The 16,183-nt window shown below is 40.0% G+C and overlaps 1 protein-coding gene across 5 annotated transcripts in view; it reads left to right on the top strand.

The window, feature by feature from the left end:
• DUO3 (Homeodomain-like superfamily protein) overlaps window positions 1-16,183 on the top strand; it is a 64,317-nt gene that overhangs the window by 26,934 nt on the left and 21,200 nt on the right. For all 5 annotated transcript variants that reach the window (XM_088986792.1, XM_088986788.1, XM_088986789.1 and 2 more), the window contains 2 exons: window positions 11,343-13,052; window positions 13,159-13,522. In XM_088986792.1, coding sequence (XP_088842918.1) covers window positions 11,444-13,052; window positions 13,159-13,522 — 1,973 coding nt within the window. In that variant the 5' untranslated portion in view covers window positions 11,343-11,443. The remainder of the gene's footprint in view (window positions 1-11,342; window positions 13,053-13,158; window positions 13,523-16,183) is intronic.

Here is a 16,183-nt window from a genome sequence, read left to right as displayed (position 1 = left end):
TCCTTTGGCCGATGCTGTGAAGGCCTCTTCTCTGGGTTTGCACCTTCATACAGGTGCTGTACCAGGGTGTGTGATCCCCTTTGTCATCGGTATGTGCTGTAATTGGTTGGTTTGTGGTCTTTTTTAATGGTTGGACTGTTGCTGGACTATTTCTGTGGTCTCTTTAATTGCTGGACTGATTTCGGCAGTGCATTTCTCATTTCAGAAGTAGAAGTTTTTGGTGTTTAGTACCCTGATTGTGACTGTGAGATGTAATAGTTGGGTGGGGACTGGTCTTGTGCTCTTGTGGTTCTGTTTTTTGTAGTGTAGATCTTTTCCCTCAATGGAAAATGATGATTCTGCTTCATCCGGGGTTACATCATCCCATAGTATAGCTGATATGGGAGTTGAGAACATGATGTTTCCTATGCCAGTTACCCCTTTAAATGGCCTAAGCTACCTTGAGTGGGCTAAAGGTGTAGAACTATATGTAACAATAAGGGGAAAAGCTAGTTACATAAATGGAAGAGTGAAAGAACCCAAGAGTGAGATAGTTGAACATGATAAGTGGGACCAAGAAAATAGTATGGTGATGTTTTGGCTCCTTGCAACCATGGAACCTGTTGTGAAGAAGAACTTTGTGTGGGTAGACGCTGCTAGTGAGATATGGGAATAAACCAAAGCCACCTATTCTAAGCAAAGGCACTATGCCAAGATTTACCAATTACAAGTTGAATCCTCGACCTGTAAACAAGGGAACCGTAGTTTGTCAACCTATTATTCAACCCTTACTTCAGTATGGAAGGAATTGGACCACTATCAGGCTATAGAATGAAAACGTGATGATGATGCTAAAGCCTATATTAAGCTGGTTTCTCAGAAGCGGGCTTTTATCTTCTTGTTGGGATTAAACCCTATATATGAACCTCTTAGATTTCAGATTTTAGGAAGTAAAGAGTTACCTTCAGTTCAAGAGGTGTATGCCCTTGTTCAGTTTGAGGAAAGTAGGCATAGTATGATGGTTACAATTGAGGGGGAGCAACAGATGGCATTAGCTACAATGGGTGGTAATAATATGGGAAAGAAAAATGACTCCAAGAAAGTTCATGATAAGAACAAGTTGTTCTATACCCACTGCCAATGTTCAAGACATACACGATGGCATTAGCTACAATGGGTGGTAATAATATGGGAAAGAAAAATGACTCCAAGAAAGTTCATGATAAGAACAAGTTGTTCTATACCCACTGCCAATGTTCAAGACATACACGTGACACATGCTGGGAGCTCTACGGGAATAAAATATTTTGTTAACCCCTATTTGCTAATGTTGTTCATTCATTCATTGCAATAAAATATCTTCTTAAAGGCAATAGAAGTTATAAAATCATTATTTTTTATGTGAGAAGTAAGAATTTCAGACCCTAACATAGACTTGTTCAGGCTTGCCTCGAGGGGCGTAGTACAAAGGCGACTCATAGAGTCAAGAATGCAATATGTTTTACATCACATTAACTACTTGAAGCAATGCAATTAAGGAGAAAAAGAGATTGTAGGTTTTACATGCTTGAAAATGCTTTATATTTTTGCTTTTATTTTTAAAATTTCATTTGAATACACTTTACATGTTATGTTTATGTATTTTAATTTTAGATAATAGGTTTTTTAAAACATTTATTTTAAAATTTAAGTTTATATTTTTTATTAACATTATGTTTATTATTCTTTGATTTTTTTTTTGCATTTTTGGCTTTTTTTTTGAATTTTTAGTTTTTTTTTTTGTAATTTTGCGCCTTGCTTAAAAAGGCATGTGCCTTGCCTTACTCCTCAGGCTCAAATTGGCCCTTGTGCTTTTTTTGTGCCCTGTGCTTTTAAAACACTAGGTAAAGGGATGATCAAAGACTTCAAGTAAGCCCAATTTTTGGAGTTTTTGGTGGATTTGCAATCCCTTGTAGCTGGTCTAGGGTTTAACACCAAAATTAGAAAGAACTGGAGAAAGGTGGAGAGTTTTGATTTAGTAGGACTCTTTAATTCTGACCTAGGAAGTGGCGTTCTAGTTTTTCAAGGTTCCTTGAGTTTTTCTAAAAGGGGTGGTTCAAGTCCCAGCCTTTTTGGAGGTCTTTGGAGGGAGCGGTAGCCTCTTTTCTCTCTTCTCCCGCTCCCACGGTAAAGGGAATCATTGGAGGGAGGTGTTTCTAGGGTACCAGGAAGGTGTTTGAGGTTTCTAAAGGAGATAAATACCTTTCTTTTCATCTCAAATTGATTTCCTAATCTATTTTGGGAGTTATGGAGGGCTGTGGAGTTGAAAACAAATTTACAGGTGAAGTGTGATCGGGGGAAGGAGGTACTAGAGACCTCTTTGGGGCCGGGACCATCACTACAGTCAAGTTGGATGGTACAAACTTCTTAGAATGGTCATAATTTGCAAAGATAGCCGAACATCATCCCAGAAGCGAATCAGCTTACCATTGCCCGACCAAAGTCTAGCCCAAGTTCTGCCTGAAAGTCTCTCTGTACCAAATAATACCTTTCTAGATGCAGGATATTTAAGAGGTGGGTTGGTCAATCCATTTTTGCCATTGGAGAGGTACTTAGCAGCCAAATATGAGCACCATGGCTTTTTCTTTTCCTTTGGAAATCTCCATAGCCACTTCATAAGAAGGGCTGGCTTGGTTGAAGTCCACCTCCTTCGTTAAGGTGATTGAAAAAATCCAGACCATAAAAAAAGATTTTCTTTTTTGTATGGGATGTTAGTAAGGATGAACATGATGAGGTCTTATTGCAAGACTTACTATTTTTTTATGAAAATTAAAATTCAAACATATCTATCTCAATCTTGTGGCAATTTCCTCTTCAAATCACATCCAGATGAACTTTGAAGGAGTAGGGAAGGCTACTCTGGGAATTCGGATTATGGTGAGGTCATAAGAGATGGCAATGGTGCTGTCATGTGGAATTGAACTGGTCTCCTCTAGGAATCAAAGATGCAACCTTTGCAGAAGCAGAAACTCTCCTGCATGGCCATAGTTTTGTCCAAACTCTTGATTCTTTTCAAGTCATCATATCAAACAAAAAATAGGGTTCTCTTAACATGTTTAGATGGGCGAATGGTAATGATCAAGAACCTTGGCGCCTATGCTTTATCTTGATAAAACATTTTTCAATATTTTGGTAGTTCAAATTCATCATGTGAAGAGGGAAGCGACTTATTTAGCTGACCGTCAGGCTAACTTGGGTGTTAGGCTGCAGTCTTGTAGTCAGTGAATGGGAGGCCAGAAGAGATTGTAATTTCACTCTTTCCCCCACTTCTCATCTCTTTGTGGGACTTGTTCCCTCTTCTTATTAGCGCTTTATAGATAGGCATTTAAATTTAGAATGCTTTTTTCACCTTACCTTAAAAAAAAGTAGCCAGGAGCTCTGACAAATAGAATTTGAGTACCACGGAGAAAAGCTAGTTGGATAAACAAGACAGGGATCGCCCGCTCGGCAATGCTACCTTGGGGAGGAGACAAAACACTTTCATTTAATGTAACAATTGAAACTCCAATTCAAAAGCTTTATCGATATATGAACAAGATAACTATGGAAGAGTTGGTGAACATTGTTTTGACTCATAGCTCTAAGATGACTAGCATGAATGAGCCAGCTTCAACACCACCTAGACTCTTAATCATAGACAGACTTGCACTGACCTCAACATAAAAGGATGAGCCTGGTCTGTCTATTTGTACGCATTGGCTTAACTCACTCCTAACCTCCCTAGACACTGCCAAGGACACATAATGATAACTGCCAGGTAAGGGCAACGGAGGTTTGATAAGAAAGAGTTTGGGCTTTGTTAACAAACATCGAGTTTGGAGTCGGGGCAGCATGGATACGAGACTATTGAAGTGAAGTTTGGAATCATTGTGGTTTTTTATCTTCAGATTACCAAATTGGAGAATCACCAAGGCCTTTCAGCGATTCGACGCGCCCCCCTAAGCTAGATGCTTCACCTATCTGACCTCAGAGAGAATAGAATGAGTCGCCCTAGATGGAATGAATTGCTCTGTAGGATAGTAGGGCGGCATTAGTGCGATTTGGCCGCCCAGCGGCCTCCTTGCTGTCTTAAAAAGAAAAGCGGACCCGCCGATCTTGCAAATTTGCTTTTTTTTATATATCAACCAGGTCAACTGATGCCAGCATCACCACTACGGAAACGAAAATTCCTTAGTCCTTTTTCTGTGAAACAAAGCCAAGCCTTTTCCGCGTTCCATCTCGCGTTTCCCTGCTTGAGACTGTTTTTTATTAGCCCAGTCATGAATCAGCCTGATTGGAGCCATGGTCTACCCAGCAGTGCTTCATATCCTCCTTGCTCTTTGTCTAAGATTGGACTAAAGGCTTTTTTGTTGTTTTTCTTTTGGCTAAGAAGCCCGTAGGTTGTATGCCAGCCATACGTAGCTTGAACTCTGATGGCCACAATGTAACGAGCAAGCCGCCTTTGGTTGAATGTTCACACTTGATCCACCGTTTGCACTTCCTACATTCACTCCCGGAAATTGAAACAGGAAAACAGGAATTGTCACCTCCCGGTCTACTGTAGTCAGCCTCACGGTGTGCCTGACTAGCGAGTCTGCCGTCTCCACGACTTTCCCTTTTGCGGGCTGCTCTTCAAAAAGGCCTTCGAGTGCCGTTCTTCGCTTGGGCCGGCTCCGAGGCTCTACCCTGGCTTTTCATTGGTTCCTCCCAGGGGCCCTTTATCGTATCGCGCGCGCATCTTCAAGCAATCGGGGGAGGCGCCGAGTACATAGACGAGGCGGTCCCGGGAATGAAAGCCCATTCCCTCGTGCTCTGGAACTCCTTCACTTCGGTTGAACAAAAAAGGTTCAATCTTGTGAAACCGTAGCGTAGGCGAAACTTGGCAGCCCGCCCAGAGTTTGACCTTCTCCGGTCCTGGAAGGAAACCCGACTTTCCTTCCTTCCCCCAGCAGGCAACAACACAGGGAGGAAGACGATCAGGATCTCACGTGTGGCAGCTGTTGGAACAAACTCCGAATCCAAGAGGTACCTACCTAGAGAAAAAGGCCACTCACTGGCGAAAGAGGAGAGAGAAAGGACCAATTGAAGGCCCCGGGGCCGGAATGTGGTAGGGTGTTCAAGCCCCACACTCGATGTGGGAAATTGGGCTATGTCACCGATGAGGAAAAGAAACCTGAAACTAATCACTCCTAGTGGGTATAGGAGAACTACATGGTGATGACTTGGATGTGCAATTCCATGCTACCTCATATAAGTAAGAACTTTTTATGGGCTAACGCAACTAAGGAGATTTGGGGTGGAGTAGCAAAAACCTATTCACAAAATGAAAATGCTGCTAGAGCCTAGCAGTTGAGAAACCAAGTGATTGCTGCTAGGCAGGGATACAAGTCTGTTGCTATTTATTTTTTAGCCCTCAAAACCTTAAGGCAGGAGATAAATCATTTGGAGATTGTGGTTTGGGAAAGTAGCAAAGATGCAACAACTTGTTAGAAGTTGGTAAAGAAGAATAGGGTTTTTGAGTTTCTAGCTGGACTTAACCTTGAGTATGACATTGCATGACAACATATTCTTTCTCGAGACAGTGCAACTCTCTCTCAAGTATATGCCTTTGTGTTTGGAGAGAGTAGGAGGAATGTGATGAAGAGGAACCTAGGCCTTGAACATTCAATGATGGTTAGCATAGTGAAGCCTAAGCCGAGTGATGACAAGGGTGGAAATGAACTGAGGAAGGAGGACAAGAAGGATCTGATTTGTGACTATTGTAAGAAACCTAAACATACTAGAGATACCTGTTGGAAGCTTTACCCACACCTTGTATTGATCTAGCTTAGAAACAAGAAGATGAATGTGAATATGGCTGTGGCTCAGGACCACCAACTATAACCTCTCTAGAGTCTATTGCGATGGCTGTAGTGAGGGTCGAATTGGAGAGATATGGGCAGTTTTTAAATTAGAGGGATACAACTAGTTCCAACTCATTAGGTGAACAATAAGGTGCAGATGGATCAAGAGGTATCCATTCTACTTCAGTTGCACATACAAGTAGTTCACACGTCACTATAAATTATGTGTTCACTATAGGTAAGGGGGATCTCCTTGGATTATAGACTCAGGAGCCTCAAAATATATGACCAACATTTCCACCATTTTCTCCTCATACCACCTCTGCTCTAGCAGAGATAGAGTTTTCATGGCCGATGGATCACATGTTCTCATTGATGGGAAATGGTGTATTAGGATAACCGGTACCATTACCCTACCTTCTGTCCTTCAATGATTTTTTTTCCTGGTCATTGTGTTTTGCAGGATCTAGAATGAAAGAGGACGATTGGGAGTGGTCGTGAGGTGAATGGAATTTATCTTCTTGATACGCTTCCCAGTTATCAGAGTCATCATGTTAGCAGGAACATTGAGTCAAAGTCAGTGAGTCAGATTATGCTTTGGCATAATCGGTTAAGGCATTTGCCTTTTGCTTCTTTGTGTTTTTTTGTTTCCAAAATTGTTTGAGTCTGTCAGTTTTTGTAGCTTGGAGTGTGAGGGTTGTCAACTTGGAAAGCATTGTAGACATTCCTTTAAAGTGAGTAATAAAAGATGTTCTTCCATTTTTGATATTGTTCATACTGATGTGTGGGGGCCATATCATGTTTCCTCTATGGGTGGCTATCAGTATTTTCTTCTGTTTGTGGGTGATTATTCTTGATACTCTTGGATATATTTGATAAGATCTCGTGATGAGGTATCGTCTTTGGTTCAACAATTCCATTAAATGGTGCTGACACAATTTTGGGTATGAGTGAAAGTGTTTAGATCATACAGTGCTAAGGAATATTTTGAAAAAAATTAGGCATCATACCTATTGGAGCATGGAGTAGTCCATCAGAGTAGTTTATAGACACTCCACAATAGAATGGTGTAGCAGAAAGGAAGAGCAAGCATTTTGTGGAAGTAGCAAGAAGCATGATGTTGAGCTCTACTATTCCAGTTCGTTTTTGGAGTGATCTTACAACAATTTTCTTGATTAATCGGGTGTCTTCTCGTGTTCTTGGATATAGCACTCTGTTCAACTTTTTTTTTACCTTAGGGGGAGATGTTCCATATTCCTTTAAGGGTGTTTGGATGTGTATGCTTTGTCCATGTTCTTGGTCCTCATTGCTCAAAGCTGGATCTTAAGGCAAAGAAATGTGTCTTCCTTTTTTTTTTAATCAATAACATAATTCATTAATTATCACAATAAGTTACAGAGAGGAAGACAAAACTTTCTTGTCTTCCAGCAACATCAAGAGCCCCAAAAGAGGAAGCAAGAGAGGAGAGAACAAAAACAAAGAAATTTAAATTACATCTTTGCCCAGAACATTACATCCCTGTCCACCCCTTGTTTAGCTAGTCCATCAACAAAAGAATTAGCTGACCTTTTAACCCAGCTAATTTAACTTCCATTTTTCAAACCAGCCATCTGAATTTTCTCTTCTAATTACTATAATTCCATAAGCTGCTGTCTTCTTTGTTCAGCCACCCAACCACCACCTTCGAGTCCCCTTTATTTATGAGTTTTCTAATTTTCATCTCCCAAGCTTTCTGGACACCTTCCAAAACTGTGTGGATCTCAGCTCTGAGAGAATCACCCACACCAATTGGGCCTGAAAACATGGCATAAACAATTCCATTCTCATCCCTGAAGACACCTCCAATCTCTGATTGTCTAGGGTTCCCTTTGCTACTTCCATCAAAGTTTAGTTTCATGAAACCCATAGGTGGGGAAATCCAAGACACACTCATCCCTGCTTTAATCTAGGTACAACTAGCAATCTCACCCCACTTCCTCAGCAAGTCATCTACTGAATATTCTGTGAATAGCTCTAGGGACTTCATCCACTGAATAACCCTTATGTGGATCAGGGCCCTCAACTCTTCATCCCCTCTCTCTACATCAAAGAAGATTATAGAATTTCTTTCTTCCCACAAAGACCAGCATACCATTGCCCTCAGTCCTCTCCACAGTCTTTCCCCTTTTCGTTTGCCACCTGAAAAAAGGAGCAAAAAGGCCTTGCAAATTTGATGGCGGAATCCAAGTACACCCAAAAAGAGATAAAGCCCACTCCCACATAGACTTTGCAAATTGGCAAGACACTAGAAGATGAAAACTGGTCTCCCCATTAGCTTTACAAAAACACACCAATGAGGGGACAAACAAGCATTGGGTCTCTTCTTTTGGAGCAGATCACCAGTGTTGAATCTTTCCAAAAAGGCTTCCCAACAAAAACTACCAACCTTGGAAGGAATTGGTCTACACCAAACCTCATTAACAGGGAAGGGGAGGGGGTTACAAGATTGGAAGGCTGACATAGCAATTTAAAGAAAGAGGCACAGGAGAAAAAGCCAGTAGGGGTGGGGGGTCCAAATTCTAGTCTTTCTTAGTAGGGTCCAAGAAAACATTATCAAGAATAAGAAGGAGACTCGAAATATTGTCTAGGTTGGAGTCTCTCACAGCCCTTCTTAGACCCAAATTCCACCCAAACCCAGACATGGAAGAGGAAGGGGTCAAGGAGGAAACTGGCTTATTCTTAAAATCAAAAAGTGCATACAAAGAAGGAAATTGGTCCTTAAGAGGTGCATTCCCCACCCAAGTTTGTACAAACGTGTCTTCCTTGGGTATGCGGGAATTAGAAGGGGTATTGTTGTTATGATCCAGTCTCTGGGAGTTGGTATGTTGCTATGGTTGTCACCTTTTTTGAGTCCACACCTTTTTCTCAAGGGGTTCTTCTTAGGGAGAGTGTTTTGGAGAAGGAAGTGAGCAATCTATACTACTTCCTGTTCCAACTCATTTGTCCACTCTAGTGTCTAACCCACCTACTCCACCCACGTTGCCTCCTCCATTGCATCTTGTCTCTCAATTTTTTACACGACAGCACCTATGACAGCACAGGGAGGTTGATTCCATAGCAGAGGAACCCACGTCACTCTCTATCAGCTCATCAGAGATTTCAAGTTCAACTGAACCAGACCTAGGTATGCCTTTTGTTTCATCTGATGGTTTAGTTCCTATTGATACTACTACCCTTGCTCCTAACAATGTTGCAGATGACCTTGATCTCCCTATTGCACTCAGAAAAGGGAAGAGGAAGTGTATTGTTCATTGTATCTCATACTATTTTTCCTACTGTGGATTATCTCCTTCCTACGGTCCAACCGAGCCTTCCTTTCCTTCCTTGACTTTGTGTCTATACCTAGGAGTGTTAGTGAGGCTCTCTCCAAGCCTGAGTGAAAGACAACTATGTAGGAGGAAATGAAAGCATTGATTAAAAATCATACTAGGAGATTGTGGGTTTTACCTGATGGCAAGGAGACAATTGGATGCAGATGGGTTTATACAGTGAAGTACAAGGCTGATGTGGAAAAACGATGTGAAGAATGCTTTTCTCCAATGGGGATTTGCAAGAGGGGGTGTGTTATGTGCCTTAGGAGAACTCACCCCTAAAAGCTAGCTGTTAGAGGGAGGGAACCCAAGCACATATATACCCCACATCGGCATCCCATTCTACCAATGTGGGATACCTCACATTAGCATCCCATACTACCAATATGGGACAAATGGATCGTAACAAGGTGTATATGGATCTTCCATCTGGATTCTACAATGATGTGGAAAAAAGAAAGGTATGCAGGTTGAAAAAGTCTCTATATGGTTTGAAGCAATCACCTAGAGCTTGGTTTGACATGTTCAGAAGTACATTGGTTGTATTTGGCTATACTCAAACTCAATATGATCATACTCTTTTTGTTAAGAGGAGGGGGTCAATGGTGTCAGTGTTGATAGTGTATGTGGATGGCATTGTAGTCATAGGAAATGATTTGAGTGAGATTGACTCCTTAAAGAAGAATTTGCATAAAGAGTTTGAGACTAAGGATCTTGGGGAATGGGGAGCTGAAGTACTTATTGGGCATTGAGGTGGCAAGGTCTAAACATGGGATCTTCATCTCATAGAGGAAGTATGTTCTAGATCTATTATAGGAGACAGGAAAACTTGGGGCAAGGGCAACTGATACACCTATTGATCAAAACTATAGGATAAATGCTTCAGAAGGTGAACTAGTGAAGGATGTTGGAAGGTAATAGAGTTTAGTGGGGCGGTTGCTATACTTATGTATGACATGACCAGACATCTCTTATGCAGTTAGTGTGGTGAGTCAATACATGCATGCCTCACGAGTTCAGCATTGAGAGGCTATTAACAGGATACTTTACTATTTAAAGGGACACCCATATAGAGGCATATTGTTTGCTGACCATGGATGGTGTAAGTTAAAGGCTTGCACAAATGCTGATTGGGCAGGGTGTCTAGATGACAAAAGATCTACATCAGGAGTTTGCACTCTTGTTGGAGGTAATTTAGTTTCATGGAAGAGCAAGAAACAAACAGTTATGGCAAGGTCAAGTGCAGAAGCTAAATACAGAGCCATGGCACATGGTGTTTCAGAGCTCCTCTGGATCCGTTCCTTGTTAGGGGAGATTGGATTTGAGGCCGAAGAACCTATTATGCTATATTGTGACAATCAAGTAGCAATTAACATTGCCCACAACCCAGTTTAGCATGATAGGACGAAGCATTTAGAAGTGGATAGACACTTTACCAATATTCTACATGCAGTCATAGTTAATTATATTAGTGTTCTGCTTTGGTATATGTTCTAAGATTATATTGTTAGTGTGAATCCTTTGTTTTTTCTTGGGTGTATGGAAAATCTTAAACTGTTCCTCTTTCATTATATTAATAAAATTTCTTTTCTGATAAGAAAAGCCCTTTAGATTTTGATAAGATGAAATGGACCACTTAATCATACTGGTTCTCTTAGTGGTTTACTGATGTAGAGACTGCAGCACTTAATTATGAAGAAACACGTGACAAATCTAGAAGGAACAAGAAAGTGAAGCATTCACATGCTTTAGCTATTTTCTTGTTTTAATTTTGTTTTGGTGATTTTCTAGGTTGTTTCTCACTCAATTAATGATAAGTATATTTTTGGGTTTTCCTTACTCTTTTGGGACGGGTATTTTTTATAATTTCAGGGTTTTATTGGCTGCCGACCTAAATAGAACCCCTATATAAGAACATTATTAGCTGCTGTTCAAAGAAGAAAAAGGAGGATATTCAATTACTTCAAGCTTAAGAAAGTTGTTTCTATCTTCACTTTGTTGTCTTCATTCTCTCGAGTTTCTCAAGCAGTTTGGGTGATTTTTGCTGTAAAAATCACTAGAATAGATCTGCTAGACCTGTTCTCCTGAATTATTTATGGCTCAAATACTTCACATTTTTTAAGATGCTTTTTTGCTGTTTCTTCTAATGCAGGATGACAACCAGGGCTATAGTTTGCTTCTTGTAGATGGTCAGGATGGCAACCAGTCTTAAGTGTCCAAGAATCCAGGGTTAAATTTAATTGTTTCTTCGATATGTCTTCATGTTCAAATGTACAAAGTGTGGAAGAGGGGGGTGGCAGTCATCAGAAATCATCCATGTCTAATGCGAATTTGTCTGAAGACGGTGAAGGGCATTTGGAGCCTGAGGAAGATGAAGATGAAGATGTTGATTTCAATCCTTTTCTCAAGGAAAGTCCATCAGAAGCCTCTTCTAGCTTGAGCTCTGAAAATGAAGGTTTAGGTGCTGATGTGGTGGACAATGCAGCAAGTCCTCCTGCCTCCAAGAATAGTAATTTATTACCAGAACTAACCAATAAGATGCAGGACATTGCCGGCAGAGATTCTGATAATGATGAGGAAGTTGTGATGCAAACTAGAGTTTCTCCTGAAGGAGATTCTACAAAAGAGTCAGAAGAAGTTGTTCCAGGAAAATGTAATAGGAAATCAGCTTTGGATCAACCAAATATGGGAACTTCTTCAGGAAAGAAAAATGCTTCAATCAGTGAATCTGATTCCAATATTGATGTTATTAATGGAGAATTGCCAGATCTAAAAAACACCAGAAATCCCATAATCGATTTAGATGATGAAGATGCTATCTGCAGACGAACCAGAGCCCGTTATTCACTTGCCAATTTTACACTTGATGAATTGGAGACTTTTCTTCAGGAAACAGATGATGATGACGACCTTCAGAATGTTGATGATGAAGAAGAATACCGAAAATTTCTCACAGCTGTTTTACAGGGTGGAGATGGTGAAGGTCATTCAATGACACAGGAAAATGAAAATGTTGATGATGAAGATGAAGAAAATGATGCAGACTTTGATATAGAGATTGAGGAAGCACTGGAAAGTGACCTTGATGAAACTACACAGGATAAAGATCAGAAGGAAAAGTATGAGGGAGTTGGTCGAAGGCCTGAGACTAGGCAAAATAAACGGCAAAAAGTTTCTGTTCAAAATAGAAGAAAGCTTTTAGGACAGGTCAAGAGACCTTTACGCCCTCTACTGCCATTTGTGCCGAACAAACCAATGGAACCTTCTGCTGTTGATTGGTCTAGGATTACTCCTGAGGGTGGCCTGCGTTTTCCTTCCTCAGCCCAAGTGGATTCAGTAAACGGTTTTACTCCTCATCAAATAGGGCAATTGTATTGTTTAATACATGAACACATACAACTTCTTATTCAGCTATTCTCTCTTTGTGTGCTTGAGCCCTCTCGACAACACATTGCAAGTGAAGTTCAGAGAATGATTTCAGAGGTGGTTCATAAACGCAATGATGAATTAGCTCGGAGGAATATACCATATCCTGGAATTTTCTTTTACCCTCCTTATATTCATCCTTCAGTTTCAGATGAGCTTCCCAAATTTTGTCAGGTGCAGCACACTGGTGATTCGCCTTTCCCATCCCATGTGCAAAGTGATTGCTCTTCTACAAATAATAATACTATGGCAGTTTCTCTTAACTCTTCTCATTCTGAAGGAAGACATGATGAGAATGTTTATGATAGACAAGTGGATTTCTCTCTAGCTAGAGATGTTTCTTTGTGGATGCCTCTGATAAGTGGTCCCATACTATCCATTCTTGATGTAGCTCCACTTAATTTGGTTGGGGGATACATGACTGATGTTTCTGTTGGTAGGTCAAGTTAACAGATCTCAGAATAAACCTGGCTTAAAATGGAATGCTATGCTTGCTCAACGGTTTGATATTTATATATATTTTTTTCAAATTGTTTTGACAGCTGCTCAAAAGTATCAACAGCGCCATGTTGAAGCTCAATTTGCTAATCATTTTGAGAGAGAACCACTGTTTCCTCTTCCTAATTTTCATTCATTTCCTGAGGCTAATGTTGGAGTTTCTAGAGGGGCTACCCCTCAAGGTCCCAATACAGTACTGTCTTCTTTGCCTGCTCATCAACAACCTAAGAAGACTTTAGCTGCTTCACTTGTTGAAAGTACCAAGAAGCAATCTGTTGCACCTGTTCCAAAAGAAATTGCAAAGTTAGCACAGAGGTTTTTTCCACTGTTTAATTCAGCACTATTTCCACATAAGCCACCTCCAGCAGCTGTAGCAAATCGGGTGCTTTTTACTGATTCAGAGGATGAGTGAGTCTCCTTATCATTATTATTATTATTATTATTATTTTTGTTTTAAGGCATCCAATTTTATTGTGCTTTATTATTTTCTGTTGACAGCAGGATGTGCAACTATTAACTTTGAAGTTTATGACCTATCTTCTTTAATTTGTCTCAGAAGTTCTATGACATCCAATATGCTGATTAGTGAGGTTGTTGCTTTCTAGAAATGCTATATCCAGAATAATAAATAACGTTTTTCTTCGGTAGGAAAATTGATTGTCAAAAGCAAATAGCTTCTAATATTGTCAATGTCAGTGTGTGACTGTTACATAAGGAAAAAAACATTTTTAAAACTACTTTAGTCTCTTTGAGTAGTTATTCTTGATATGATGTTAACAGGGTAGCAGAATACTGTGACATTTTCTTTTGATTAATATTGATAAAGATTGGGAAGAGAAAAGAAGCTGAAGAAAGTACTGAAGATGGAAATGATCTGGAATCTATATACAGTATAAACAACCACAAAACATCAGACAGAAGTAGCAGACAAGCAGGAACATGAAAAAAGAGACTCGGCAATGAAGGCAGTGCCTTGTAATGGTGTTATATACTTTATGTTGCATGTGGACTTTCATTAATTGCTTATTCCATGTGATGTTTAAATTGTAAATTTTTTTTTTTGTTGAGTTTGGTTGTGGTGGTGTTGAGTAAACTTTTTACAGTAAGTAAAAGCATTTATTGAAAATAAAGAAAATTAAAAGAAAGTATAGAAGAGTGTTGAGAAAATGCTCAAACTGAATAACAAATTAACCCACAAAAAAATAAACATGCAGATTATACATGAGCTAATCAACCACAAAAAAAAAGGAAGAGAGAGAACTTTCCACCTCACCAAATTTTGGATGCATCATTATTCAAACCGACTGTCTAAAAATACATAAAAAAGAGAAGCTCACCATGCTCTTCAGTCTTAAAGCATAACCTCTTCACACAATTTTTTTTTTTAAAGATGAGAAAGGAAATTTTATTAATCAAGAAATATAGACAATACAAGCATCCCTTAGTGAGGCACAAGATGCAACCTCTCCCATCATAATAAGAAAAAATTACAGATTACAACTGAGCCCAATACAATCGATCCTTGTTCAGCCCTTGCTTAGCTAGGTTATTCACCATCTCAATAATTGGTCTCCTCACCTATTGTATCCTCAAATTCATATTTCTAACGAGCGATTTAAAGTTCATCTCATCCTTGTAACACCAAATTATAGACTCTGGTTCCTTTAGCCACCCCACCACCATTTTTTTTTTCTGATCAGTAGAAAGTAATTGAATTAAGGAAAAGTTAGAGTTACAAGAGGGTGGGTGTAAAATCCACCCCAAACAACAAGAGATCACAGATTTGCCCAAAACTGCTGTCTTAAAGCCCCTTGTTTAGCTTGGGTGTCTTAATCAGGTTTGTTTGGATCCCTCCTAGCCAGATAAGAGGGTTTGGACTCCTAGACCCAATGGAACCTTCACTTGTGCTTCTTTTTTCAAGTCCATCTCTCAACTTCCTACTCACCAACCCTTTCCGTCAAAAGAAATTTGGTGTAAGCCAGTTCCCCCAAAAATTATGGCTTTTTGTTGGGAAGTTTTCCATGGGAAAGTAAACACTTTAGACAACCTACAAAAGAGAAGACCTTTTCTCTGTATTTCTCCTAATTGGTGTATCCTCTGTAGAGCTCACAGTGAGGATTGTTACCATCTATTAGTATCTTGTCCCTTTTCTGCAGATCTTTGGGCTTGGCTACTTTCGTTGTTTGGGGGTAGTTGGAGTCTACCAGCAGAAGTTCACATGCTCTTCAACCATTCTACCTTTTATTGGCCTACAAAAATAGGGAGAATTATGTGGAGATGTGCTCGTGCTGTCTTGACTTGGACTCTTTGGGAAGAAAGGAATCTCAGAATTTTTCAAGATAAGGAAAGGAACAACCAAGATTTGAAAGACTCTGTGTTGAATAGGGCAATACATTGGTTGAAGACCTTGGAAATCTTTCATCAATTCTCCTTTAATGACATTTGGAGAAATTGGTCAGCAGTAGCAAGGTGTTCATCTTTAAAGGCCAAATCAATTACAAGCTGGTCTCCTCCACCCGAAGGCTCAATTAAGTTGAACTTTGATGGAAGCAGCATGGGTAATCCAGGATTATCCGGAGTGGGGGGTGCTTTGAGAAATGAGAAGGGAGAGATTTTGTTGCTCTACTCAGGTCCTTTGGGAATTGGGAATTTCATCAGGGTAGAACTTTTAGCTGCTGTATAAGGGGTCCAATTTGCAAACCAGCTGGGGGTACAACACCTAATAATCGAGGAGGATTCCAAAGTGGTGGTGGGTCGGTTGAAAAATTCTGAAGAGGCTATGTGGCGATACAAGAATGAAATGAAGAAATTTAGTTGGTTGACGAGGAATATGTTGGTCACTGTACGGTGGATGGGGAGATCAGCAAATACCTTGTTAGATGTGTTAGCTAAGCAAGGGGTAAATAGGGAAGAATTATTTTGGGCTCAGTTGTGATTCTTGTTTTTCTTTCCTAGTTTATTTGTAAGTTTCAAGGAGGGGCTGCAGCTCGCGCCTCTCGTTGGGATGATGTATGAACTCACTTTAATTTGCTTATGAATCAATAAACTTATTATTATTATTCATAAAAA

Source organism: Nelumbo lutea, chromosome 4, assembly GCF_056320005.1.
Source record: "Nelumbo lutea isolate HS-2025 chromosome 4, American lotus-T2T, whole genome shotgun sequence".
Lineage (NCBI taxonomy): Eukaryota > Viridiplantae > Streptophyta > Magnoliopsida > Proteales > Nelumbonaceae > Nelumbo > Nelumbo lutea.
This window is presented reverse-complemented; position numbering and strand designations above follow the sequence as displayed.